Source organism: Pseudophryne corroboree, chromosome 5 (assembly GCF_028390025.1).
Source record: "Pseudophryne corroboree isolate aPseCor3 chromosome 5, aPseCor3.hap2, whole genome shotgun sequence".
NCBI lineage: Eukaryota > Metazoa > Chordata > Amphibia > Anura > Myobatrachidae > Pseudophryne > Pseudophryne corroboree.
This window is the reverse complement of record NC_086448.1, coordinates 700,158,515-700,184,644: the sequence shown is the minus strand read 5'-3', so window position 1 is coordinate 700,184,644 and position 26,130 is coordinate 700,158,515. Positions and strand designations below refer to the sequence as shown.

The following is a 26,130-nucleotide window of genomic DNA, read 5'->3' as shown; positions in this document are numbered from 1 at the left end:
TTTGTCGGAATGGATCCGACAATCCCTATTCAATAGAGTGGCCAAATCTGACTGTCGGATTTGGCCGGTGTTGGTGCGGCTGTCAGCAGCTCCCCCTGTGTGAGAACACAGGGAGCTGCTGGAGCCGCACATCACGGCCGCACTGCAGGGAGAGAGGTGCCTGGCCGGGGGACGGTCATCAAGGCTCATCCCTGCTTCCCGTAGCCCGCCGCACCACTCCCCGTCTCTTCGCCTCAATCCGACTTTTTTAAAGTCAGATTGAGATTGTCGGAAAGGGGGCCAAAACCTGTCGGATTTGGCCCAGTTTCCGACAGAAGCACGCAGATCGGCGGCTATTCTGCCGATCCACGTGTTTTCCGACAGGTCAGGAATTTCCGCAACTGCACTTTTTGAATAAGTCGGAGCCCCTTCTGACCGAAATCTGTCGGACAAGACGGCAGCTTCCGACAGCTATTGAATACACCCCTATGTTTATGCCTAATTATTTGTGAGTTTTCCCTTTAGGATGAATGTGTTACAATATAAGTTAAAATATTGACGTGTTGTTTGCTCTGTTACTTATCCACTATTGATACAACTTTTACTAATGTATTGAGCAAAATATTTTAAAAAATTAATATATATATATCCATACCACAAACGTGTGTCCATTGTTATTTTTTACATTATTTTTCATATAACATTTAGATTTAAATAAGCTTACCTTATCCTGAGATATTCTTTCACAGCAACACACAGTGTATGTGTGTATGTGTGTGTATATATAATATACAGCGTGGCCATAATGAAAGTTTCCCTGTCTGGAGCTGTAAATAATAGGCAGAATGTCACCAAATTTAGTAAGTATACTATTGAGAGAATATGCTGTGAAAATAAATGTACTGTAGTTCCAAAATCTGCTGACCGTTAAACATGGTGCGGTACAAGGAAAAACGCATGTATACGTACCAACAAATGAATAAGAGAAAACTAAGGGGGTCATTCCGAGTTGTTCGCTCTGTAAATTTCTTCGCATCGCAGCGATTTTCCGCTTAGTGCGCATGCGCAATGTCCGCACTGCGACTGCGCCAAGTAAATTTGCTATGCAGTTAGGAATTTTACTCACGATTTTTTCCTCGTTCTGGTGATCGTAATGTGATTGACAGGAAGTGGGTGTTTCTGGGCGGAAACTGGCCGTTTTATGGGTGTGTGTGAAAAAACGCTACCGTTTCTGGGAAAAACGCGGGAGTGGCTGGAGAAACGGAGGAGTGTCTGGGCGAACGCTGGGTGTGTTTGTGACGTCAAACCAGGAACGACAAGCACTGAACTGATCGCAGATGCCGAGTAAGTCTCGAGTTACTCAGAAACTGCACAGAGATGTCTTATCGCAATATTGCGAATCTTTCGTTCGCAATTTTGATAAGCTAAGATTCACTCCCAGTAGGCGGCGGCTTAGCGTGTGCAAAGCTGCTAAAAGCAGCTTGCGAGCAAACAACTCGGAATGACCCCCTAAATTTGTACTTTCAAATTTGTATTTTTCCTCTTGGTAAAAGCTGAAGATGAAACTGAACTGACGTCCTGGAGGAATTGCTTTCACCCACAGTGCTCTCACAATGTTCCATGACATTGCTGCTGAGACGGTTACGCACATTTCCTGCTCTTTTAAGCGAAGGGCGTAATCTTTTGATTTCTCAATTAAAATTTAAGGTTAGTTCGTTGTTGTTTTTTTTTAGTTTGAACAAAGATAAAAAAAATAAAAAAGTTTGATTTTAGGTTTCTCTTAGTTATTCATTTATTGGTACTTTTTCATTCATTTACCTTGTACGGCGCCATATTTTCACGTATTGGCTGATTTTAGAATTGTTTTTCCCTAATAATCCTTCTCCCCATGCTTTGATTAGTATACATTTGATGCCATTCCACCTACAGCTATAGACAGCTCTGAATAGGGAAACTTTAATTATGGGCACATAATGGACCAAGACTGTTCTAAAGGAACAAAAAGCGCTACAGACATTGCCGTGTATTGTTCCCTGGAACATTGGGGGTCATTCTGAGTTGATCGTAGCTGTGCTAAATTTACGATCATTCACACTGACATGCCGGGGGACGCCCAGCACAGGGCTAGTCCGCCCCGCATGTCAGTGCCACCCCCCCCCCTTCCCACAGAAGTGCAAAGGCATCGCACAGCGGCGATGCCTTTGCACTTCAAGAGTAGCTCCCGACCAGCGCAGCTTTAGCGTGCTGTCCGGAAGCTACTCATCGCTCCCCGGCCCGCAGCGGCTACGTGTGACGTCATGCAGCAGCCGCGGCCCGCCCCCCCAACGGTCCGGCCACGCCTGTGTTGGCCGGACCGCGCCCCCCCCCCAAACGGCGGCTTGCCGCTGCCATCCAGCCCCCTCCTGCCCAGCGACCGCCTCTGCCTCAGAGGCGATCGCTAGGCAACGACGGCTGGCATGCGCCGGCGCAGTTCCGGCCCGATCGCTGTGCTGCGAGAAACTGCAGCGAGCGATCGGGTCGGAATGACCCCCATTATCCAATATTACAGATGTGATAGAAGAAATCAAGGATCTTGGCTTAACAAAGGTGGGGCAGATGTAACATGTAGAGAGAGTTAGATTTGGGTGGGTTTTATTGTTTCTGTAAATTGTAAATATTGGCTGTTTATTTTTTTACACTGCAATTTAGATTTCAGTTTAACCACACCCCACCCAGATCTAACTCTCTTTGCTGTGGTAAAGGTGTGCAAGAGTCTCCAGCAGCAATGCTCAGACCCAGATTTATCAAACCTTGGAGAGTGATAAATTGCATGGTGATAAAGTACCAACCAACGAGCTCCTGACGGGATGCAATGAATTTGCCGGCAGTCGGGATCCTGTCGGTCAGGATACCGACACTGGAATCCCGACTGCTGACAATACCGACAGCTGGAATGCTGGTTCACAGGGACTATTCCCACTCGTGAGTGTCCACGATACCCATAGAGTATGAATAGAACCTGTGGCGAGCGTAGCGAGCCAACAAGCCCGCAAGGAAACTTTTTGTGCTCGCCCCGCTGCCGGCGTACTGGTGGCTGGGATGATGTTGTCGGTATACTGATGGCTGGCATCCCAACCATCTGTAAATCATACTGAACCCCCATGTTACAGGCTGCATTTGAAAAATGACAGTTAAGAGCTGATTGGTTAGTACTTTGGGCCTAATTCAGACCTGATCGCTCCTCTGCAAATTTGCAGAGATCTGTGATCGGATAGTCGCTACCCTGAGACAGTGAAAACCCGCCCCGTGCAGGTGTGCGAATGCATGTGTACAGTATGTCGTGCGAAAACTTTGCCTGTCAGTAGACATTAGCAAATCCGTTCGCAACTCACTCACCATCAAATGATTTTTCCAGTGTGTGCAGTCTGTGCGTAACCCAGGAGCTGTTTGGGTCCGGAGCTGACATCACACATCTTCCCAGAAAACCCCCTGCGTTTTTCCTGAGACTCCCAGAAAAGGGCCAGTTACCACCCACAAACGTCTCCTTCCTGTCAATCACCTTGCGAACGCCTAGCGATACAAATTTTCGCACCATCCTGTCGCTGTTTGGCGTCGCGCACATGCATTGCAGTGCATATGCATGCAAAGTCATTTGATAATCAGGTCTGAATTAGGCCCTTTATCACCGTGCAATTTATCACTTTCTAAGGCTTGATAAATTTGGGCCTCAGTCCAGAAAGGGGCATCTACAGGCGGTATGAAATTAGCCGCTGTAATTCGCCGGGGGGCTATCCAATTAGCCCCGATAAGATGGATCTTATCCCCACCAGCACTTATCAGGGATTATGCACTTGGGAAGCATAATCCGCAATAAGTGCCCCTTAGACCCACGATAAGTGCAGTGAAAAATATATAGGTCTGTGGCTTTTCGCAGGACCTACAGTATGTATTTTCGCATGAAAAACGGTTGTTTTTCACACAAACTAATTGGATGTGGGTGATAAAAAATGCAAAACACCCATTTTTCACGGGCACGGCACTAATTGTGTCCGGAATCAGATTTTTTTTCCTTTTCTTGTGAAGCTCCACTTTTTGATTACAGATTATCTAAATTTCTTATAGTTGAAACCCTAATTATATTATAATTTTTTGTCTGCAATTGGGGTGTTTTACATATGATAAAGATCATACTTGCCTACTCTCCCAGAGTGGTTGGGATGCTTCCGAAAATCATGGGTATTTCTGGCCACCCGGAAGAGTGGGCAAGTCTCCCGGAGCCCTCCGCTACTTCCACCCAACTGCCCACTAACTGAGTAAAGTGAGAGGATCAAGCGGCCAATGATGCAAGGCACGCTGAATTGCATCATCGTAGCCATGCCCCCCCCCCGCTGTACAATGGCAGTAATAACGGCATTGTATTGCGGGGGCGTGGCCTTGATGATGCAACTTGCAATCACACCCCTGCACCACCACTTTGCAGCATCACACCCCACACTGCCATCTTTAGCAAGCCCCCAACCCCCGCCTCCCACTGTGTCGAACTGGCTGCCAGAATGTCGGCAACTGTCATATAGATATATTTTATTCCTGAAGTTTGCATGCATTTGTACGATAAGAGTACATATGTGCATTTGATTAGTGTTATTATTTGTATGTTGACTTACATTCTACATTATCTTTATGTTTTAAATATAGTGCTATACCCCGGAGTATTACAAAATTGGGGACCCCCTGTTTTTTTTATTATTATAGAAAACTGCAGTACTGTCCCTATAGAGCCGTGTGGCAGGGCTCTTGTTGAACTTTATCTGACCCTGTCAGCTCTGGCAGGGATGATTTGGCGCCACTAAAATTAGAACTATTCTCCCTCCTGGCCAACAACAGCCAAGCCCGGGAAGTTTGTCCCCTGTTGATTGGGCCCCCCAGGTTGCAGGGCAGAAGGCACCTGGGGCGGTCGGTTGCTGGGGCCCCGGGAGCCAGTGACAGTGCTGCACGGGGGAGGTCCAGAGAGTGAGAGACCCTTAAAAACAGGTCCCCAGCGCGAGAAAGGGGGCCGGGGATGGGAAGGTTACCTGGAAGAGTTGTCAGCATGTAGTCGCCGGGAGTCAGAAGTACGGGGCCCCCCCGCTGAAGTCTGCCTGCTTCCCAGCTGAACCGCCGCCAGGATCGTGAGGACCATCTGCGCTGAGAGAAGCGGAGGGGGAGATCTGACCACCGCAGCCAGCAGCGTGCCAAGGAGCGGAGATGGCAGCGCTGGGAGGACCAAGGAAACCCCTGTGGGAGAAATGCTGCCCGTGTCACTGCCTGTCGGGACGGAACACTGGACTGAGCCTCTGCTGGAGAGGAGGCTGCAGTGCCAAGCCAGTGGGTGACCGCCAGACCAGCTAGGCCGTGGAGGACCCCAGTTCCCAGGATCCCGAGGAGCGACAGTGGGCGGCCAATGACGGAGAGCGCAAGCACCACGTAGGACACCCTACTCTGAGGAGCAAGGACGACCCTGGAAAGAAGACCCCTGGTGGCTGGAAAGAGGACGGCGCGGACCAGAGCCTGCAGCAAGAGAGAAGACCCCTGGCGCACAGTAGACTTCACTACAAGGGTGCATCCCCGGTGCGGTGCCTTGCATCCCGGGTGGCACCGAAGACGGAGCTGGGTCTGAGGTGGCAGAAGCGCCGCAACGGTGGTGAGCAATCTGTAACCCTTTCGCTGCCACCCTCTGCCCCTGCAACACTTCCGCTGCAACAACTCTGCTTAAGTAACAGTAAAGGGGGTAGGCCCTCTAGTTACACGGCACTTACTGTTAGTAAAGGGGTTAGGCTCCCCTTGTTAGTGCCCCACAGTACTAGTTAAAATAAAGGTGTTAGACTCCTATCACTCTATGCCCCAGTACAAGCCAACGGGGGGGACGGCTTCCCTCAACTTGGGTACCCAGCATACTAGCGATACTGGGCTAAATTCTCCTTGCCTCCTCCCATCCCGTTGTGGTAGCCCTGCAGGCTTCCCAAGTGTAAAATATGTTATTCAATGCAAATGTGTCGGCAAAGCCGGAAGCAAATGTATTGCTGTTATGTGAATTGTGGAGGTGTGCTCTCAAAAGGCTTCATGTCTTATTCTAATGTGTGCTATTCGCTGACACTGTGGTAATGCTGAGGAATTGTTTGTAAAGGGGTATGTTTTATGCTAATGATTTTGACCGAGTGGATGGTAAGGCTGATAGGTTAATGCAGTAGGTTGCTCATAGTCATTGCACAATTTGGTATAGAGTGTGACTGCTACTCTGCTACTGCTGGTGCATTAGAGACTGTTTATGCAAGCTCCGCCCAGCAGTGCCTGTTACAACTTATATTTTTGTGTGCTTCTTACTTCAAAGGCGGGCTATTAGTGACTGTTTTATGCAAGCTCCGCCCAGCAGTGCCTGTTAAAGCTATTATACCTATGTGTTTACTACTTCAAAGGCGGGGTTATCATTGACTGTGTTATGCAGGCTCCGCCCAGCAGTGTCTCTTAAAGCTATTATACCTATGTGCATATTTACTTCCAAGGTGGGTTTAGGATTGACTGTGCTATTATAAAGACAACGCCAGCTTGCTTACCTGTTTCCACAACTCACCTGCCTATTGTTATTGCTGGTTATACGAGACTGTGCTATTATAAAGACAGCGCCAGCTTGCTTACCTGTTCCCACTACTCACCTGCCTATTGTTATTGCTGGTTATACGAGACTGTGCTATTATAAAGACAGCGCCAGCTTGCTTACCTGTTCCCACAACTCACCTGCCTATTGTTATTGCTGGTTATACGAGACTGTGCTATTATAAAGACAGCGCCAGCTTGCTTACCTGTTCCCACAACTCACCTGCCTATTGTTATTGCTGGTTATACGAGACTGTGCTATTATAAAGACAATGCCAACTTGCTTATCTGATCTCGCAACTAACCTGCCTATTGTTATTACTGGTTATACGAGACTGTGCTATTATAAGGACAACGCCAGCTTGCTTATCTGTTCCCGTAAGTCACCTGTCTATTATTATTGCTGTTTTTATGAGACTGTGCTATTATAAAGACAACGCCAGCTTGCTTACCTGTTTCCGCAACTCACCTGCCTATTGTTATTGCTGTTTTTATGAGACTGTGCTATTATAAAGACAAAGCCAGCTTGCTTACCTGTTCCCGTAAGTCACCTGTCTATTATTATTGCTGGTTATACGAGACTGTGCTATTATAAAGACAACGCCAGCTTGCTTACCTGTTTCCGCAACTCACCTGCCTATTGTTATTGCTGGTTATATAAGACTGTGTTATGCTGAGACAACGCCAGCTTATTTCAAGGTTTCCTTCTGTTGTGCATTCCAACAAAGAGTTCAAAATCTAATTGTTACTTATTCTGTCACTGTCACCTTTAACATATAATAATAAAATGGAGTTGGATCCATTCACCTGGACAAAGGGACTTGCGTGTCCCGAAACGTTGGGATCTATGAAGTGATTTCAATACACTTTTAATGCTAAAGACCCCGAGTGCCGCTGTTTGTTTTACCGCTCCTATATATATATATATATACATCCACCAGATCCGGCACTCCTATTGTCCCAGTGTAGAAACTTGCCAGGTGCCCTCCGTGACGGCCGTGTTGCAACGGCCCACAATATCCACACACCACTCGGCGGCACTCCGGACAAATAAAATGAAGACTACAAAGTCATCTTGGATTAAATCGACGTTTCAGTGCTCGGCGGCACTTTTATCAAGATTATCAGACAGCATAAGAAACCATTGTGTATGCACCATATATATAGCATCAGTGAAACCACACATTGCACGTCAGGACCCACCCCACTACCAATCAATGTGGTGTCGGGCGTGGCGTGCAGGCAGCTGAATCAAGTTCACAATTACAAGAAATGCACATTATAAACATCACAGTGATCAAAAATGTATAAATCACAGAACTCACACATACATATGAAAAAACATCTAGATAAAAAAGGTGAAAAAATTAACATATTAAAAACCAACAACAAGCACTAGACTTTTTAGAACAAGTATTTCCTCATGTAGCTATATACAAAAGTAGCTACATATCCAACAGAACGGAATGCCTGTGCTAATAAACACTCCATAGTCTAAGACAATTCCTTACCTGGAGATAGCTTATAAAGTAACATGCTGTGTGTCCATCTATAATAATGTATTAAAGATGCAACAATCTTATTATCACAAGAAACAGTGTAACCCTAGTGATTCATTTAACCCTCGAGGGGAAAGTGTACCAAGCCTTTCAATCCACTGTGTCTCCCGCTGTAACAGCAGTTTTTTTCTATCACCTCCTCTACTAAGGACAGGAATATGATCGATCATTCTATATTTAATTGCTGTTAAGCTATGTTTAGCAGTAGCATAGTGGCGAGCTAAAGGCTGATCACTAGTGCCTTTGAGAATTGCGGCTTTAATCGCCGATCTATGAAGTGCCATTCTCTCTTTAAATTGGCGCTCCGTTTTCCCCACATATTGTAAAGAGCAAGGGCAAGTGATCACATAAATCACATATTGGCTTGAACAGGTAAGGTGGTGTCTAATAAAAAACTTTTTTCCAGAATAGGGATGATTGAATACAGCACCTGTTTGTAAAAAACCACACGTCGTGCAGTTCGGGCAACGAAAACAGCCATGTTTAGGGGATCCCCAAAAGGTTGTGCCCCGTACTGTATCACCTCCCATACCTGTAATATCCGTCCGAACCAGAAAGTTTTTAAGATTCTTGCCCCTGCGATAACAAGGCATTAATGAAGAATCAGACAGATTTAAATCCCTGTCAGTCTGGACAAGAGGCCAAAGTTTCTTGGCAGTTTTAGTCACAAAAGGACTTAAATGAGTATATGTGTTGGGCCACGCAAAGGGTTTAGTGGCCTTAGTTGCCTTCTTATTGCCCACTAGTAGCTTATCAATAGGTACTGCTAAAGCTTTACGTTTCATTAACTCAAGGTTCTTGGGACAATAACCTCTCTCCAAGAATTTTTTATACATTAGATCTACCTGCATCAGAGCTTCAGTTCTATTGCTGGAAATACGTAACACCCTTAAAAATTGACTATAAGGCAAAGAATCTTTTAACGCCTTAGGGTGTGCACTAGAAGCCAACAAAAGATTATTTCTGTCAGTGGATTTAGTAAATAATGACGTATCCAAAACGTCACCCTTTCTTGTGATGGTTACATCGAGATAATTGACTGTATCTCTGCTAATCTGGTAAGTAAATTTAACAGGGCTGTTAGACTGGTTATGTTCTTCAATTAAAGCCACAAATTCACATTCCAAACCCTGCCACAAAATGAGCACGTCATCTATATAGCGAAAATATGCAAATATTTTACTAGCAACTGTGGGGTTGGTGAAAAATACATCCTGCTCGATCATAAACATAAAAGAATTTGCTGGCGACGGAGCCACTGAGGACCCCATCGCCACACCGGATGTCTGCAGGTAATATTTCCCATCAAAATAGAAATAATTTTTGGATAAAATCATTTCTAACAAAGACATAAATAACTCTATATCTGGACCCACATATTTCACATTATTAGCCAGCAGCAACCTCACAGCCAACAGCCCCTGTGTATGGGGAATACATGTGTATAAATTACATACATCAACAGAAATAAGCAACAAATCAGTAGGTAATGAGGGTAACTTTCTCAACGACATAAGCAATGACGTGGTATCTTTCAGAAAAGTAGGTTTAGATTGAATTAGTGGCTGCAGAAAACCATCTAAATAAACTGATACCGGCTGGAAGATCGATCCCCGTGCAGATATGATAGGTCGCCCCGGTGGTCTAGTGGGGTGCTTATGCACCTTAGGCAACGTGTATAGAATCGGTTTAATGGGACAGGTAGTCACTAAACACTTCCTAACTTGGTCAGAAATTAAATTCTCTTTTACAGCATTGTCCAAGACAGAATCCAGTTCTTTCTTGAATATAGCCGTCGGGTCCTGCGTCAACAATTTGTAAGTGTCAGTGTCCGACAATTGTCGGTAGATCTCAGCCCGATATGACGAAAGGTCCTGTATGACAATAGAACCACCTTTGTCCGACTGACGAATGATGATGTCATCATAGGAGGAAAGTGTTTTTAGAGCCAATTTTTCATTTTTATGTAAATTCCAATAATTAGGTTTAAACGCTCCTGGATTACTCATTACCTCATGGTTAAGTAACCTGGTAAATGTCTTTAAAGATGGATTATTACTGATGGGGTCAAATTTAGAGCGTGTTCTGAATGTCATAAGGTGGGGTGGTAACATACTTGCTTCAGAAGAAGGAGTCTTTTTACCAAAGTGTTCTTTAAGTTTAATATTTCTGTTAAGTTTAAACAGATCAACCTTCCATTGCAAATTGTCAAAAGGAGTAGTGGGGACGAAGGATAAACCTTTCTGCAGAACGTTCATTTCATCTTCAGAAAATGAACGTGACGATAAATTAAAAATTAAGTCCTGCGTTTGACTGGTGGCTTTTTGTTGTTTGTTCTTCCCCTGCCGCGTGTTTTGCCTGCCGCGGCGGGTGTATCCCCATTTGGGTTTTGGAGTTGAGCTCTCGTCTGCATCCCTAAAGGGAGACGTCTGGAAAAAGCCCCTTCATTATAGGAATCACTATCGCTCCCAGTCGTGGCTAAATCTGACTGGAATTTATTACCCCTTTTGGTGAAGCGTTTTCTAAAATGTGGTTTGCTTCGCTCATCCCCATAAGACCCTGTTAGCCAACCATAGACCCTCTGTTGATCATAGTCCAAATCGACTTTCACACGTTTCTCCTTTTTATATTTAATAAGATCTTGTTTATAATTCTCAACATCTTTCTCCAATTTATTGATCCAATCACCATCCTTATCACCAGAAAGTTTCTCTAAATGTGCCTCTTCAAAGATTTTAATTTTACTTTTAGCCAATTCCATCTCCCGTCTAGCTTCTTCTATGACCAAAAGTAAAAGGTCAAAAGAACATTTGTTCAAAATTGATGTCCATTTAATACAAAAATCTGGGTCATATCTTCCAATCGTAGGAATGTTTTTAATTCTAAAGCCCCGTGGAATGCGTTTATCACGATAATAATTAGAAAGTGTTAACCCGTGAAAGAAAAAATCTAATTCACGTTTTTTCAATTTGAAAAGGTCTCTGTAAAGATCTTGTGTATTGGCTTTACCTGTATGAACTTCCCCATTATCAGTAAAAAGAATATTCTCCGCTTCCGATTCTGAAAAGCTAAACAGCTTACCGGGTGTTAGTACTACACGCTGATGAGCCACTTCAGGTTTCTCTGGTTTATTGCTGGACATTTTCACTGTGTCACAAAAACAAGCCAGGTAGGAATTACAGCATAAACATCCTTTAAGTTGCACAGGTCAGTGTAGAACAATTCCAAAAAGTGCAGAAGTGCTTAATCGCTGTGATGAGTGCAGGTGTCTCTGTTCCCCCACAACACGTAAAGCTTTAGCAGTACCTATTGATAAGCTACTAGTGGGCAATAAGAAGGCAACTAAGGCCACTAAACCCTTTGCGTGGCCCAACACATATACTCATTTAAGTCCTTTTGTGACTAAAACTGCCAAGAAACTTTGGCCTCTTGTCCAGACTGACAGGGATTTAAATCTGTCTGATTCTTCATTAATGCCTTGTTATCGCAGGGGCAAGAATCTTAAAAACTTTCTGGTTCGGACGGATATTACAGGTATGGGAGGTGATACAGTACGGGGCACAACCTTTTGGGGATCCCCTAAACATGGCTGTTTTCGTTGCCCGAACTGCACGACGTGTGGTTTTTTACAAACAGGTGCTGTATTCAATCATCCCTATTCTGGAAAAAAGTTTTTTATTAGACACCACCTTACCTGTTCAAGCCAATATGTGATTTATGTGATCACTTGCCCTTGCTCTTTACAATATGTGGGGAAAACGGAGCGCCAATTTAAAGAGAGAATGGCACTTCATAGATCGGCGATTAAAGCCGCAATTCTCAAAGGCACTAGTGATCAGCCTTTAGCTCGCCACTATGCTACTGCTAAACATAGCTTAACAGCAATTAAATATAGAATGATCGATCATATTCCTGTCCTTAGTAGAGGAGGTGATAGAAAAAAACTGCTGTTACAGCGGGAGACACAGTGGATTGAAAGGCTTGGTACACTTTCCCCTCGAGGGTTAAATGAATCACTAGGGTTACACTGTTTCTTGTGATAATAAGATTGTTGCATCTTTAATACATTATTATAGATGGACACACAGCATGTTACTTTATAAGCTATCTCCAGGTAAGGAATTGTCTTAGACTATGGAGTGTTTATTAGCACAGGCATTCCGTTCTGTTGGATATGTAGCTACTTTTGTATATAGCTACATGAGGAAATACTTGTTCTAAAAAGTCTAGTGCTTGTTGTTGGTTTTTAATATGTTAATTTTTTCACCTTTTTTATCTAGATGTTTTTTCATATGTATGTGTGAGTTCTGTGATTTATACATTTTTGATCACTGTGATGTTTATAATGTGCATTTCTTGTAATTGTGAACTTGATTCAGCTGCCTGCACGCCACGCCCGACACCACATTGATTGGTAGTGGGGTGGGTCCTGACGTGCAATGTGTGGTTTCACTGATGCTATATATATGGTGTATACACAATGGTTTCTTATGCTGTCTGATAATCTTGATAAAAGTGCCGCCGAGCACTGAAACGTCGATTTAATCCAAGATGACTTTGTAGTCTTCATTTTATTTGTCCGGAGTGCCGCCGAGTGGTGTGTGGATATATATATATATATATATATATATATATATTCCTGGTGCGGCACTCCTGAGCTCAGACAGTATGCTGGCGTAGACAGTAAAGTTTCAGTGCCACTTTATTATTGTCACGGCACTTTCATCAGACTATATATATATATATATACTAGGTGCTTCATCGCACCCTCCGGGCGCTCTTCACACCGTCGCAAGGGGCTACGCCCCCTTAACCCTTGCATGCCTTTCTGGGGTTCAATATTTGTATTATATAAAGTATTACCTGCATTCCTTTGTTAGTGGTTAAATATTGCACAATGAAAGGGCGTGCGATGGTGAAGGAGGCGCAGCCCCTTGCGACGGCGTGAACAGCACCTGCAGGGCACGATGTACAGAATGTAGCGGGTGCGGGGGGGACTGCGGATGGTGTCTGTAGATGCTGCAGGTGGAGGGGGGGGGGGCAAAAGTGGGGGTGGGGCCCGGATGGGGAAGAGTCGGGAGGTGCTGCGGGTGGGGGAGGGACAGAGGAGTGGGGGATGCAGATTGGGGAGGGGTCCGGAGGCACTGCAGGTGGGGGAGGGGCAGGGGTGCCATGAGTGGGAGAGGGGCAGGTGTGGGGATGTTGTGGATGGGTGAAGGGTTCCGGAGGTGCTGTGGGATGGGAAGGGGCGGGAGTGCCGGGGGTGGGGTAGGGGTCCGCAGGCGCCATGGGTAGGGGAGGGGCAGGTACGGGTGGTGCGGCGCATAGGGAAGGAGGTCCGGAGGTGCTGCTGGTGGTGGAGGGGCAGGTGCGGTGGTGCCATTGGTGGGGGAGGGGTGGGGGAGGGGGGGACCGCGGATGGAGGAGGGTGTCTACAGATGCTGCGGGTGGAGGGGGGCAGGTGTGGGGGGAGACATATAAAGGGGGTGGATGGTGGAGGGGGCCTGGAGGTGCTGTGGGTGGTGAAGGGGCGGAGGAGTGGGAGCCGTGGGTGGTGTAGGGGGTCTGGAGGCACAGCGTGTGGGGGAGGGGTGGAGTGCCGCATGTGGTGGAGGGGAAGATGCGGAGGTGTGGTGCATTGGGGAGAGGTCTGGAGGCGCTGCGGGTACTGTACCTGCCAAAAAGGTAGTTGGAGGGTATGCAGTAACAGGGCCAGGACAGGGGTGACAGGGTCAGAACAGGGTTGACGGGGCCAGGACAGGGGTGACAGGGTCAGAAAAGGGGTGACAGGGCCAGGACAGGGGCGACGGGGCCAGGACAGAAATGACAGGGACAGGATAGGGGTGACAGGCCAGGGTAGGGGTGGCAGGAACAGGACAGGGGTGACAGGGCCAGTATAGGGTTGACAGGGCAAGCACAGGGGTAACAGGGCCAGGATCGGGGTAACAGGGCCAGCATAAGGGTGACAGGGCCAGGATAAGGGTAAAAGGGCCAGGATAAGGGTGGCAGGGCAAGGCCAGGGACATGACAGAACACAGGGCACGGGAGAGATTGGTATTAGGGACAAAACAGTGGTGACAGACAGATGTGTCTTACCGGAGTCACTGCTGCTGGCTGCTGCTGTTCCACTCCAACCTGTTGGGATCTGCTGCTGGTGGAGACTTGGCATGGCTGACTCTCTTAGGCTGGAGTCCTGCTTCCTCTGCCCGTCCGCATCCCTCCCCCCCTCCTCAGTCACACACCGCAGACCTCGCGCAGCTGCCGGGCACTGTGGTAAGGGGAGACTGGGAGTCTGGTTAGCCCCCAGGAGATGCTGCGGCTGGAGGGAGGAGGGGGTCGGAGCCTGCAAGCAGCTCGGACTTCTGCAGCGTTACCCGCCGGCTAAAGTGTGTGGAGGAGCTGGGCACACCTCACTGTGGGTGGCAGCGCTGCAGCTAGCGGTGGGGTTGCCGGGGCTGGAGATAACAGAGGCAGTATGGAACCTGCACAGCGGCAGGTGCCCCACAAAACTGCAGCTAAGAAGCGTGGAGTGTGCCAGAAAGTGACGCTCCTCCGCGCCAGAGAGGGGGGGGGGAGGGTCAAGCACACAGTGAGCCGGTGCCCGTCTGTCTGTACGGCATACCCCCTCACACACCCCCATACCTCCCAAATGTCCCGATTTTCGCGGGACTGTCCCATTTTTTTGGGTCTGTCCCGCTGTCCCACCCGCGGGTCGCAGTGTTCCGCGGTAACGGGGGGGTCAGTTGGAAAGCTCCTGTACTCGCTGTTCTGCTTAGCAGAGCAGAGGTGAATAGTGGAGACAGAGGGAGAGGGGGCATCAGGGGGTATGGATTAAGGGGGGGTTCCAGCAGCAGAGCCGGATTAAGGGGGGGGGGGGCAGGGGGTACGTACCGTTGGCCCCACAGTTTTAGGGGGCACCCCGGCTCGAGTAGCTCTGTCCCAGCTCAGAAGCTCCCCCCCCCCCCCTGTCCTGCCAGCAACAACGGCAGCATTGTGCTACTGTCAGCACACGCTGCTGCGTATTGGCAGGTCTGTGGTGTTGCAGGGAGGCAGCAGTCTCCCTGCTTTCTTCTGCCTGTGCGGGTGTGTAGAGGGGAGCGACCACCCCCTCTGGATTTACCCCTAGCTGAGGGGCCAAAATTCCATGTAAAAAAACAAAAACAAAAAACCCCCGGAATTTGCGTAAGGGGGCGTGGCCTCACGTCCCGCGATTAGGCCACGCCCCCAACCCACAGCAGGCACAGCTATGAGATAGGGCTCCCCTGTCACAAGTGCCATGGGCCCCCCGGACTCATAATCAGCCCCTGGGGGCATGCCAGCAGCTCACAGAGCACTGGGCATGCCCCCTCATTGACGAAAACGGGGGCCCTCCCGTGAAGCTACGCCCCCTTTTCGCCGAGTGTGTGTCCCTCCTTCTGCCTGAAGAAAGCTCCTGCAGAAAGCTGGGAGGTATGCACCCCTGCCTGTGCCATGCCCATACTATCTGCTTCTGCTCCTAGTCTCCTATAGATTTGGCCAGATCTGTGACTCATTTGACTAACTCTGCCCAGTGTTGTGACTCCGCCCAGCGTTGGCAAATGAATCACAAAGTCACAGATCTGGGCTATTATATAGGAGATATATATATGTATATGGATGTCAGGGGAGCGCTCGGAAGAAAGTTAATGTCTCTTTGCAGTATTTCCAAGGATACTCCTTCAATTTGAATATAGTCGCAGAATGGTAGATGTTTCTGGAAAAAACCCTCTCACCAGAATCTCTTGGTGTCCTCAGTGCTGTCCAAACTCAAGTTTGCGGCTATCATTGAGGACACCAGCTCAAGTTTGCAGATTTCAGAAAACCTAATGCTGGGTCCTGGAAAGTTTTGCACATTTGAAAATTAAGGACTACTCATTTGCAGCACTCCAAGTATATGGGAATGCATTTTTAGATTACTAGTTGGGCCCATATGGGATCTTTCAGATTTTTTCAAAATCTTCAGTTAAGACATCACTCTTACACATAGAAAACACCCCTGAGGAAGTCTGTATAGATGAAATGTGTTGGGTGAATATCTTAGACATAGTGGGAGGACAGGCTGTCTTAGGAGCTCCTCCCCGGCTGGGGTGGACAGCAAGTCCGTATAAGATCCATATTCCCATGAATGTCAAGATAAATGAAAGAGTTATAAAACTCTTGTACAAAAGATTTTTATCAAATTTTTATTAAATTTTTATAAAGGATACAAGCTAACGAGTGATTTCTGCTGTCTGGGTGATTCTGGTGAGAGGGTTTTTTCCAGAAACATCTACCATTCTGCGACTATATTCAAATTGAGGGAGTATCCTTGGAAATACTGCAAAGAGACATTAACTTTCTTCCGAGCGCTCCCCTGACATCCATATACAACATTAAACTACTAGTTCTCAATTGGCAAGATGACTTGTTTTGGGGATTAGCAGCTGATTCCCCTAAGGACTATTGTACTTAAGGTGGTTTATTGAAGTGCAATTTGGTTATTCTATTGTCAATAAATATATATATAAAATATATAAAATATATATATATATATAAAATAAAATACACGCACACACACACGTTTTATCATTTTTATTAGTGCCTGGGGCAAGATTCTGCCGCGAAGGGGCGAGTTCAGTTGCTGTTGCTCATGATTCTACACAGTTGCAACAGCTACTCGCCCCGCTTACAGCAAATTGAATTGACCACTTAGGCTGGGTACACACTTAAACTATGGACAAACAGACCAAAAAAATGAGAAAGCGCTATTCACATTTGATGTGGATTTTATTTATCCTTAAAAATCAATTTTCACTAAAAAGCACATAGTATGTATTCAATTTAAATGCCGGCCGGCAATGCACAAACAGTAAATATAAAAATATTACAATAAACTCAGTAATAATAATCTTGATATTTCCTTTTTAGTGAAAATTGATTTTTAAGGATAAATAAAATCCACATCAAATGTGAATAGCGCTTTCTCATTTTTTTGGTCTGTTTGTTTCTATTTCAGGGGCGAAATACCAATTGCCCCTGAGAGAGCTGCTTACGCATTTGTATAAATCATAGCGCCTGGAATTTTCACTTAAACTATGGACCCCCAGACAAATGAACCCACCAATCAAGTAGGCGGTTTGGTAAGCTATTCACACTTACCAGTGGCTGCTTGATATGTCTAACCAGACATCAGAACTAGGTTGGCATTTAAATTTGCATGCCCAGTTGTGATGTAATTGTTAGCGGTTCCTGGGACCGCCTAACAGGTCGGTCGGTGGGACGCATTCATCAACTGTGCTACAGAGCCGACGTAATATGTCTGTAAACTATGTCACTCACAGCCATATTGGCTGTACACTCCCGCTGATCCACTAGCGATATACCATTTGTCCAGCCAGTTTGAGTAAGCCTTGGATGCGCGTGGTATTCAGTATGCCGGCTGTTGGGATCCCGGCGCTCAGTATACCAGCACCAGAATCCCGACACCCGGCATATCGACAACTATTCTCCCTCTTGGGGGTCGCTCGCCCAGCTGCTGGCATGCCACGCATAACATACTACACCCTTGGATGCAACACTCAGATCTCACATATGCATGCAGGGCATATATCTCCTGCAGACGCTTCCCTGTAGCTGTGCAATACCTTACAAATCAGAATCAGGCCTATTGCTCAGAATTGAATTGGTCCCATGGAAATATGCACTAATAAAACATAGACCAAAACACACAAAGAATATACAGTATATCTCTTTATTTTTCCATGAGTTGAATTGATCCATGCCTTGAAACAGAGAAGCTACCAAATACTAATGATATGTATATAAGAGGAAGGCTAAGGAAGTCTAACTTTGATGGTAATTAATGATGATGATGATGATGATAACGTCACAATAGAGAAATAATTCTATACACTGACCTGGAGCAAGTATTCTATCAAAATCTGCTCACATTAGGGCACTGTGACAATGGAAATAGTTTTAGTGTCCTCCTAAGTTTAGCCCCCCAGATGCCTTTGCTCTCCGCGTTCTGTGCTATGGTTCCGTGTCACATTACTGTACCTTACTAATTTTATTCAGCTTTCCGGAGCTTGCCAGAGCCGCTGATATCACATTTACCTAGCCCGCAGAGAAGTGCTTTATTGTCAGTAGTCTGGACTACAATAGCAAAGGGACTGAGAGAAAGAGCACAAGTTGTGACGGGATGGCAGATTAGTTTACTGACCCAGATCCAGCCAAACCATTGCTGAATGTATTCACCAATTTCCACTTCACTAGGAACTAGCAACATCACTTTTCTACTTCTTGGGTTACTAATAATGAGCCATTGGGACTGTCTTCTGCTAGTGACATTATGCCGTCGCTGTTGTAATGCTAGTTAAATCATTTTAATATATATATCTATACCAGCGCTTGCTGTACAAAATAGTAATACATTTAGTTAATAATTAAACATTTAAAATGCTGGACGGTTAGAATATATGTGGGTATTCACAATTAATGTACCATAATTAAAAAACATAAAAATGTCATAAAATTCATGAGTTCAATGCCACAAATAAACATTAAATGAATGTTAACCTTATCATTCATAACCATAAGGTTTCTCACTCCTATTTGTCACTGAATTGGATTGGGACCCTCTCCAGGTATGTCCATAAGATTCACTTTTTGGCAGCAATTTTACAATACATATGGGGAGATTCAAATGTTTGAAAAGTCAGTTGGGAGTCTGTTTTTTTCCTATCTAATAGACAGGAGAAAACAGACACCCAACCGACTTTTCAAACATTTGAATTCCACCCAGTGAATGCAGTCCAGGGCAATTGTCCTGACCGCATCTATCCTCCTGTGGACACCCTTAAGAGCACAGTCAAGCTTCCGGCTGTTCACAAAAGTGCCTGCAAAACATTGCGGACTGCGTTATACTTATGTAAGTAACCGCTTCCCGTCGTGTTTAATCCTCAAATTTAAAATCATTGCCCTTTACATGTGGGGCCTAAACATGCCGAGAAGTGGGGAGTTAGAAAAGTAAATTAGCCCCCCAGTACCTTCATTGTATCACATTTTATACAAATTAATGTCAAATACGTTAAAATAATATTTCATTTTGACAGCATATGGAGTCGTACAGTATGTTATATTATGGAACATCAGTGAGAAAGAAGAAAGTAAGATAAAGGAGTGTGCACAAGTAGCAGTTAGGTTTGCCTTGAGCTACTACCGTGCTTTGCTGACAGAAGCAGTCTGCTGACCTTCTTTTCTCTCTCTACATTACAGATCAGCATAATTGCCGGTGGAGACTTTACTGGAGACAATGGGGACGAAAGAACTGCTGTCTGTGGTGGAACCAGGGCTGTGAAAGATGATGGAGATTGCACAATGGCAGTGTACTGTATCACATGCTGAGGCCTCCTCTTTTCTAATGCCTCTTCTTTGTTGATCAACATCTTATCCGGATGGAACAGTTTACAGGGAATCAGTACAGGAACAGCTGCTTGGCTGTTTTTCTGTTAGCAGAGGAGACATTTATTGTAAAGACTATTAAGTTCATAGTTATACATTTACGGATAGTAGCAACTTGTTGCAGAATCTCTGATTTTCTATAGACAGATACAAACCTGCCAAAATGGAAAGTCATTTGAAATGGAATCGGTTATGTCTGGTAGATTTTTATATAGTTTGATATTTTATTCATTTTAGCAAGGGACATTTTTTGACCATGGCTTTAGAAGACCCCGATCTGCAGTTGTTCAGTGTCACTTATCACTGTGAGGCCAGTCATCAGGAAGGGCAAAGAGAGCTCATGGAAAAAAATGACAGGTCGCTAAGTTTGCCCGTCTTAAATGGTTGTTGTAAGGCAAACGGTCAAGAATTCCAGCCAGAAGTAGTGGATACATCTCAAACAGCAGTCATTGGAGCAAGAAGTTTTTTGCATAGTCATCAAAGAGAATCAGGCTTGAAAATTGGCCATCACCGGAACCTGTCTTCTCAAAGTTGCGGACCTTCCACTAGGGCAGTCTTTCCTTTTGCAGCGTCCAGTTTTCAAATTGCAGGAAACACAGAGAGAGTAGAAATCAATAGCAGCATAAACAGTAAAAAAGGCATTTCTCAATCAGTGACACTTTCTACAATAAAAAGCAGTCGATGTCTTGGCATTGCATTAACAGATTCACGGTGTTTCCTTGTCTGCATGTGCTTTTTGACTTTCATCCAGTCATTAATGGTGTCTGGTTATTTAAGCAGTGTCATTACCACTATTGAGCGGAGGTTTAGCCTAAAGAGCTCAGAGTCTGGTCTTCTGGTGAGCTGTTTCGACATTGGTAGCCTCTTAGTAGTGGTTTTCATCAGTTACTTTGGTGGACGAGGACGTAGACCACGTTGGCTTGCAATAGGCGGGTTGTTTATTGCCGTGGGAGCTGCTTTGTTCTCTTTACCTCATTTCATTTCTCCGCCATATCAAATCCAGGAGCTGAACTCTTCCATTTCAAACGAAGGGTTGTGCATGAATGGCAACTCTACTGCCAAAGATCCCTTAGAGTCATCAATGTGCCCTAGAGACTCCAGTGGGAAAGACCATTCCCTCTATGTAGCTTTGTTCATCTGTGCTCAGATTCTCATTGGCATGGGATCCACACCCATATACACTCTGGGTCCAACTTACTTAGATGACAATGTCAAGAAGGACAATGCTTCCCTCTACCTAGGTAAGTGGCTTGCAGCATAAAGTTATTTGGTTTGTGTTGATATTTTGTATTTATTAAGATTACACTTAATGCTCATAAAAGCTTTTAGGCGGAACTGTAGACATGGGAAAAATTGTGTAATATCTGGTAAATGAAAGGGTCCCGCTATACCTGGAAAGTGTTAAACAAGCTGGTGTTATCTTCAAATAGAAAGAGCATATATTTTATTATGTGCATTACAAAATCATGTATTAAAGGGTTGGGATTGCGTTACACACTGTTGGGATCCCGACGGTCAGCATCCTGACGCAGGGAACCCGGCTGTCAGTTTGCCGGCAGGGGAGCGGGCGCAATGAAGCCCCTTGCGGGCTCGGTGGCTCAATGCGCTCGCACAGGTTCTATTCCCACTCTATGGCTGTCGTGGACACCTACAAATAGGAATAGTCCCTGTTAGTCGGCATGCCGACTGTCGGGATGTGTGGTGGTTGGGATGCCGGGGTCGGTAACATGACTACATCCCGTATTAAATGTACCTTATATCATTATTCTGGTTACAATCTAATGCTTGTATGTACAGCGCTGCAAAACACTTGTGGCGCCTTATAAATAAAATGTAGTAATAATAATAATATTAATGCTCAATGTTGTCTGATACCTTATTTATTGTTAATTATAATGTTAACTAGTAAACCGCGTTGTTGAAATCAATTTGTTTTTATTGTGTTCTACAATGCGTTCATCTAAAGTTACTGTATCCCGACAGTTTACTGTATACCGAAAGTGTTAGAATTATATGAACTGAATGTAGGGCAAAAACAATTGACAAAGGCTTCGCTGCAATTTACAGCCCAAAGGGAAAAAGCGCCCCCCCCCCCACGCAATGCTTTTTCTATGGGAATTAAACACGACTTTGATGCTTTATTCCTCCACAACCTGACCACGTAACAAAAGTATGACACCTTATCACACACCTTATCGAATGACACCTGAACCATCAAAATCAGTGTTGGCATTTCAGAGTAGTAGCTCTCACAAAAAAATAGCTTAGCTCATTAAATATATAGATTATACTGTTTTCATCACTAAGATGTCTTTTATATGTTACTTCATATTTTAGAATGATAATAGTTGATTGATATCTGCAGCAACGTTAAGGTTCAGACTCATGGTACGAGCATGTGCAAGGTCCGTCTAAGACCCGGGAATGGGTCGTTGATACTCTGTTTTAGAGGAGGGGTCTGGACAATGGAGGCGTGTCTGGACCATTGGAGGGGCGGGCTGCGATGGCTGGATGATGTCACACGCAGCCGCTGTGATTCAAAAGATGGCGGCCCTCCGAATGCTTACGCAGCTAGGCTGCAAAGGCAGGGGGCTACCTTAATCATGCAAGCAGCGATGAGCTTGCATGTTTGCACAGAGGTAGGGGGGGACACTCGGCATGCGGGGTGGCACTGCCCTGTGCTGAGCTGCCCACCACATGTTATAGAAAAGAGTTGTAGTTTTGCGATTTTTCGCAAAACTATAACTGAAGCTGAATTACTCCCTAAGTTCAAAGATAAATAATTTTTTTATACAATGCACCTTATAGTTTACATCAGTTGGTTTGTAAGCATGCTTTCAGGGATACGGTCTTGTGACTGGCGCTCGGGATCCCGGTGGTCACCATGCTGACGCCGGGATTCCGAACAATCAAAATGCCAGCACACAGAATAACGACCCACAGTCACTATTCCCACTCGTGGGTGTCCATGACACCCATAGAGTGGGAATAGAACATGCTGTGTGGCGAGCGCAGCGCCCCCCTGCCGGCATTCTGCTGCCAGGATACCAGGGTCAGTATGCTGACTGCCAGGATCCTCAGCGCTGGTCTCCCAGCCCCAACCCTGCTTTCAGACCTGTTTTTAACTTAGAGTATATTCTAAAAGATTCACAAATTTCACTTGTGATTCTGGGAGGAAATCTAGAGAATATATAAGGGTGATTCAGTTAACCCTTAATGATCCATTGCATGTTTTTGGTGTGTCCCAGTGATGACACTGGCAAAGTAGATGAATGAGGCCCCAAGTAACTACCCAAAAATATATATATATTTTTAAATGATGTAATCATTTTTTATTAAATTGTAATTTAATGATTACATTATTATTACATTAAAATATTATTAAATGAATGATTAATATTATTATTATTATTAATAATAATAATAATAATAATATTTTTTAAATAAAGTCAATTTAAATAGACTGGGATCCTAAAGGGTTAAGGGCTAGATCCTATAGGAGCTTCGATGTGAAGTGTCTCAGTGAGATACCGTTTAATTCAATTTACCCATTTTTTGTGGGGGTGGGGGGGGGGAAGAAACCGGGAACATTTTATCTAATTTGTAAGGAAACTTTCCGCATAATAATGGATAAAAACAGAAGATTGTTTCTTTGCGGAGTGTCTATGTAAATGAACGGCAATGGTATTTTTGTATATTAAAGCGACCGTAAAAGGGCACATACAGTATATGTGCTGAACATTATAGTAACATAGCATATTACACCCAGCTGTATTCAAAAAAATATGCCCTGTCCAGTATATTATAGTTATCAATTTACAAATGTTATTTCACTAACATCTATATCAGTTGTTCCATATGCCTTTTAGATTGTAAACTCTATTTGGGCAGGGCCGTCCAACAGATACACGCTCATTCTGGGGGCTAATGTTTAAAATACAGTGTGATTCTAGTGGCCTTGATATAAAGCAGGACCCATTCTGCTGACCCGAAGACAAAGCAGATTATTATCATGAGGCTATCCAATTAAACATGGATTATTCAGAATACAAAACTGGTATAAAAAGTATAACCTAGCCTGATGGCAAATAGCCCATCAGTTCCTGGTGGCTAGTATAGAAAACAGAACACTATCTGGTGCCAATCAAAAATATTGTTTTGATTGGCACCAGATAGTGTTCTGTTTTCTATACTAGCCACCAGGAACTGATGGGCTATTTGCCATCAGGCTAGGTTATACTTTTTATAACCTATTTCAGGTGGTTAGTCTATAAAATAAGATACCTTCATGGCATATTAGTGTAAAAAAAACATATGGACTATGGGGGCTGATTCTGAGTCAGGCGCAGATGTGGCTAATGCCGCTACAAAGTCCTTCGTGGGGGTATATCCATGCGTCCGAATGTGCAAGGACTGAGATGCCCACTGTCAGTGTCTGTTGATGCTGTACTGCCAATTGATGCGTCTCCTATGGCATGTGCAGTTAATCTGTGAGTATGACCTCCTATGTGAGCGGGTTAGCATCTCTGGACCCAGCCACTTTTGGTGACGCCTGCGGCTCTCCCACAAGACGCAACAGCTCTCTGCTTAGCCACCCCCCTGTCACCAGGAAGTCACTGTCCAGGAACGCTGTCCACACATCTCTGATACCGTGCATCCAAATCTGTACTGTGACTCTGGGGTCTATTTACTACCACCTCGAGATGCACGCGTGGTGTGACTCAGATGCACGTGTGGTGTGACTCAGATGCACGCGCATACAAAAAATATTGCCGCTGTGTCCGACTCCAAATTATCCCCATGGTGTACAAAAAAAAAAACCTTCAGTTTTTTTGACATACGGTTAACTTCACTTCAGAGTGGCTAGATAGCAAGATAAATACACTTTGGGTGGTATTCAATTGTTCCCCTCATGTACCGCACCTGTGCGCACCAGCTATTCGGTTGTTTCTGAAGACGGGCTCGCTGACATAATTTCAGCTCGCTACCCATGGTGATATTATTATTATTATTATCCTTTATTTATGTGGCGCCACTAGGGTTCCGCAGCGCGGAATTATAGAGTACATAAACAAATAATCAAAACAGGAAAGCAGTGACTTACAGTTGATGACAGTATAGGACAAGTACAGGGTAAATAAACATAGTAACATCAGCAGATGACACTGGAATAAGTATCAGGTGGCAGAAGACCACGGGATTTGGCACAGTTGAAAATTATTAAAGTAAGAAAAGGATAAGCACGAGGGAAGAGGGCCCTGCTCGTGACCGCTTACATTTTAAATTACTCTGACGTGTAGGGGGACGAACGGTACAGGGCATGTACGCCCCGCATGCTGGGCCCTGACACCCTGCACACATGCGAAAGCATTGCACGGCGGTGATGCTTTCCCATGTTTAGGGTAACCCTCTGCCTACACAGCCTAGATGCAAAGACAGGCCATGTTTTGGGTAGCAGCTGTTGCGTCATGCAGCCACCGCGGCCCGTCCCACAAAGGTCCCCACACGCCTGCTACATCAAAGCCCCTCCTGCCCCTCCCGCCCCGCAAATGCCTCTGCCTGTCAATCCCCCTCCTGCCCCGCGAACGCCTTCCATTGCATTTCACAGTGTGCACACGCGCAGTGTGGCTTCTGCACGTGTGCACACTCCAAAAGGCCCCAGCATGCGAACGCAATCGCACCTGCGTTCCATGCTAAATCGGGCCCTAAGACAAAGCGGTTAGAGGGCCCTGCTTGCAAGATTACAATCTGAACAAGCTGAACAGTGCAATAGCATGGGAAGTGATTTCACTGGAGTGTCGACATCTAAAAATAGACATGTTGTTATGTTGACATGAGATATGTACATTCAGATGATGTCAACATTATGCCCGTCGACAATCTAATGTAGACATTGTGGTGTCATGGTAACTGTCAACCATGTTATCGGATACGTGTTTACCGTGCATACAAAAAATGAATGTATTTGCACCCCTTGCACTGCAACATGGTGTGCCCATTTAATTGCTCTTTTTTGCTTTACTTCCACCTCAGAATCAGGCCCACAAGCTTGTAAATCACCTCTGTTCTACAAAGGGTTAGGGGACTTTCTGTCCACAGTAATTCTTTTTATATATCAAATTGGTTGTGTAACCCTTAGATGCAGCAAATTGAAGGGTTTCCACCGACTATCCCGATTCTCTTAAACTTTTAATGTTAACTTTATCATACATGTGGTAATGGCAAAGGTGAGTTTGTTGCCCCTTGCACTACCAAAATTAATAACAATAATAATAATAATAATAATGATGATAATAATAATAATAATATTTAGATTTCCTACTATATATAATACATGACAATACTAAATTTGCAAGCACTCTTCCAGTGGTATATCTTGTACGAATCACATACCCTGTGCCAGTTATTTTTATTTTTGGCACTAGGATGTACAAGTACAATATCAGATTTCTTATGCTCTTCCTTGACATCCATTTGTTACAACACATTATCTCTTAAAATATTGATCACTAATTCAATAGAT

General features: G+C 45.0%; 1 protein-coding gene across 2 annotated transcripts in view; it reads left to right on the top strand.

Moving 5' to 3' along the window:
• Positions 1 to 26,130, top strand: part of SLCO5A1 (solute carrier organic anion transporter family member 5A1) — a 251,060-nt gene that overhangs the window by 15,355 nt on the left and 209,575 nt on the right. For both annotated transcript variants that reach the window (XM_063923884.1, XM_063923885.1), the window contains exon 2: positions 19,422 to 20,848. In XM_063923884.1, the coding sequence (XP_063779954.1) occupies positions 19,864 to 20,848 (985 nt within the window). In that variant the 5' untranslated portion in view covers positions 19,422 to 19,863. The remainder of the gene's footprint in view (positions 1 to 19,421; positions 20,849 to 26,130) is intronic.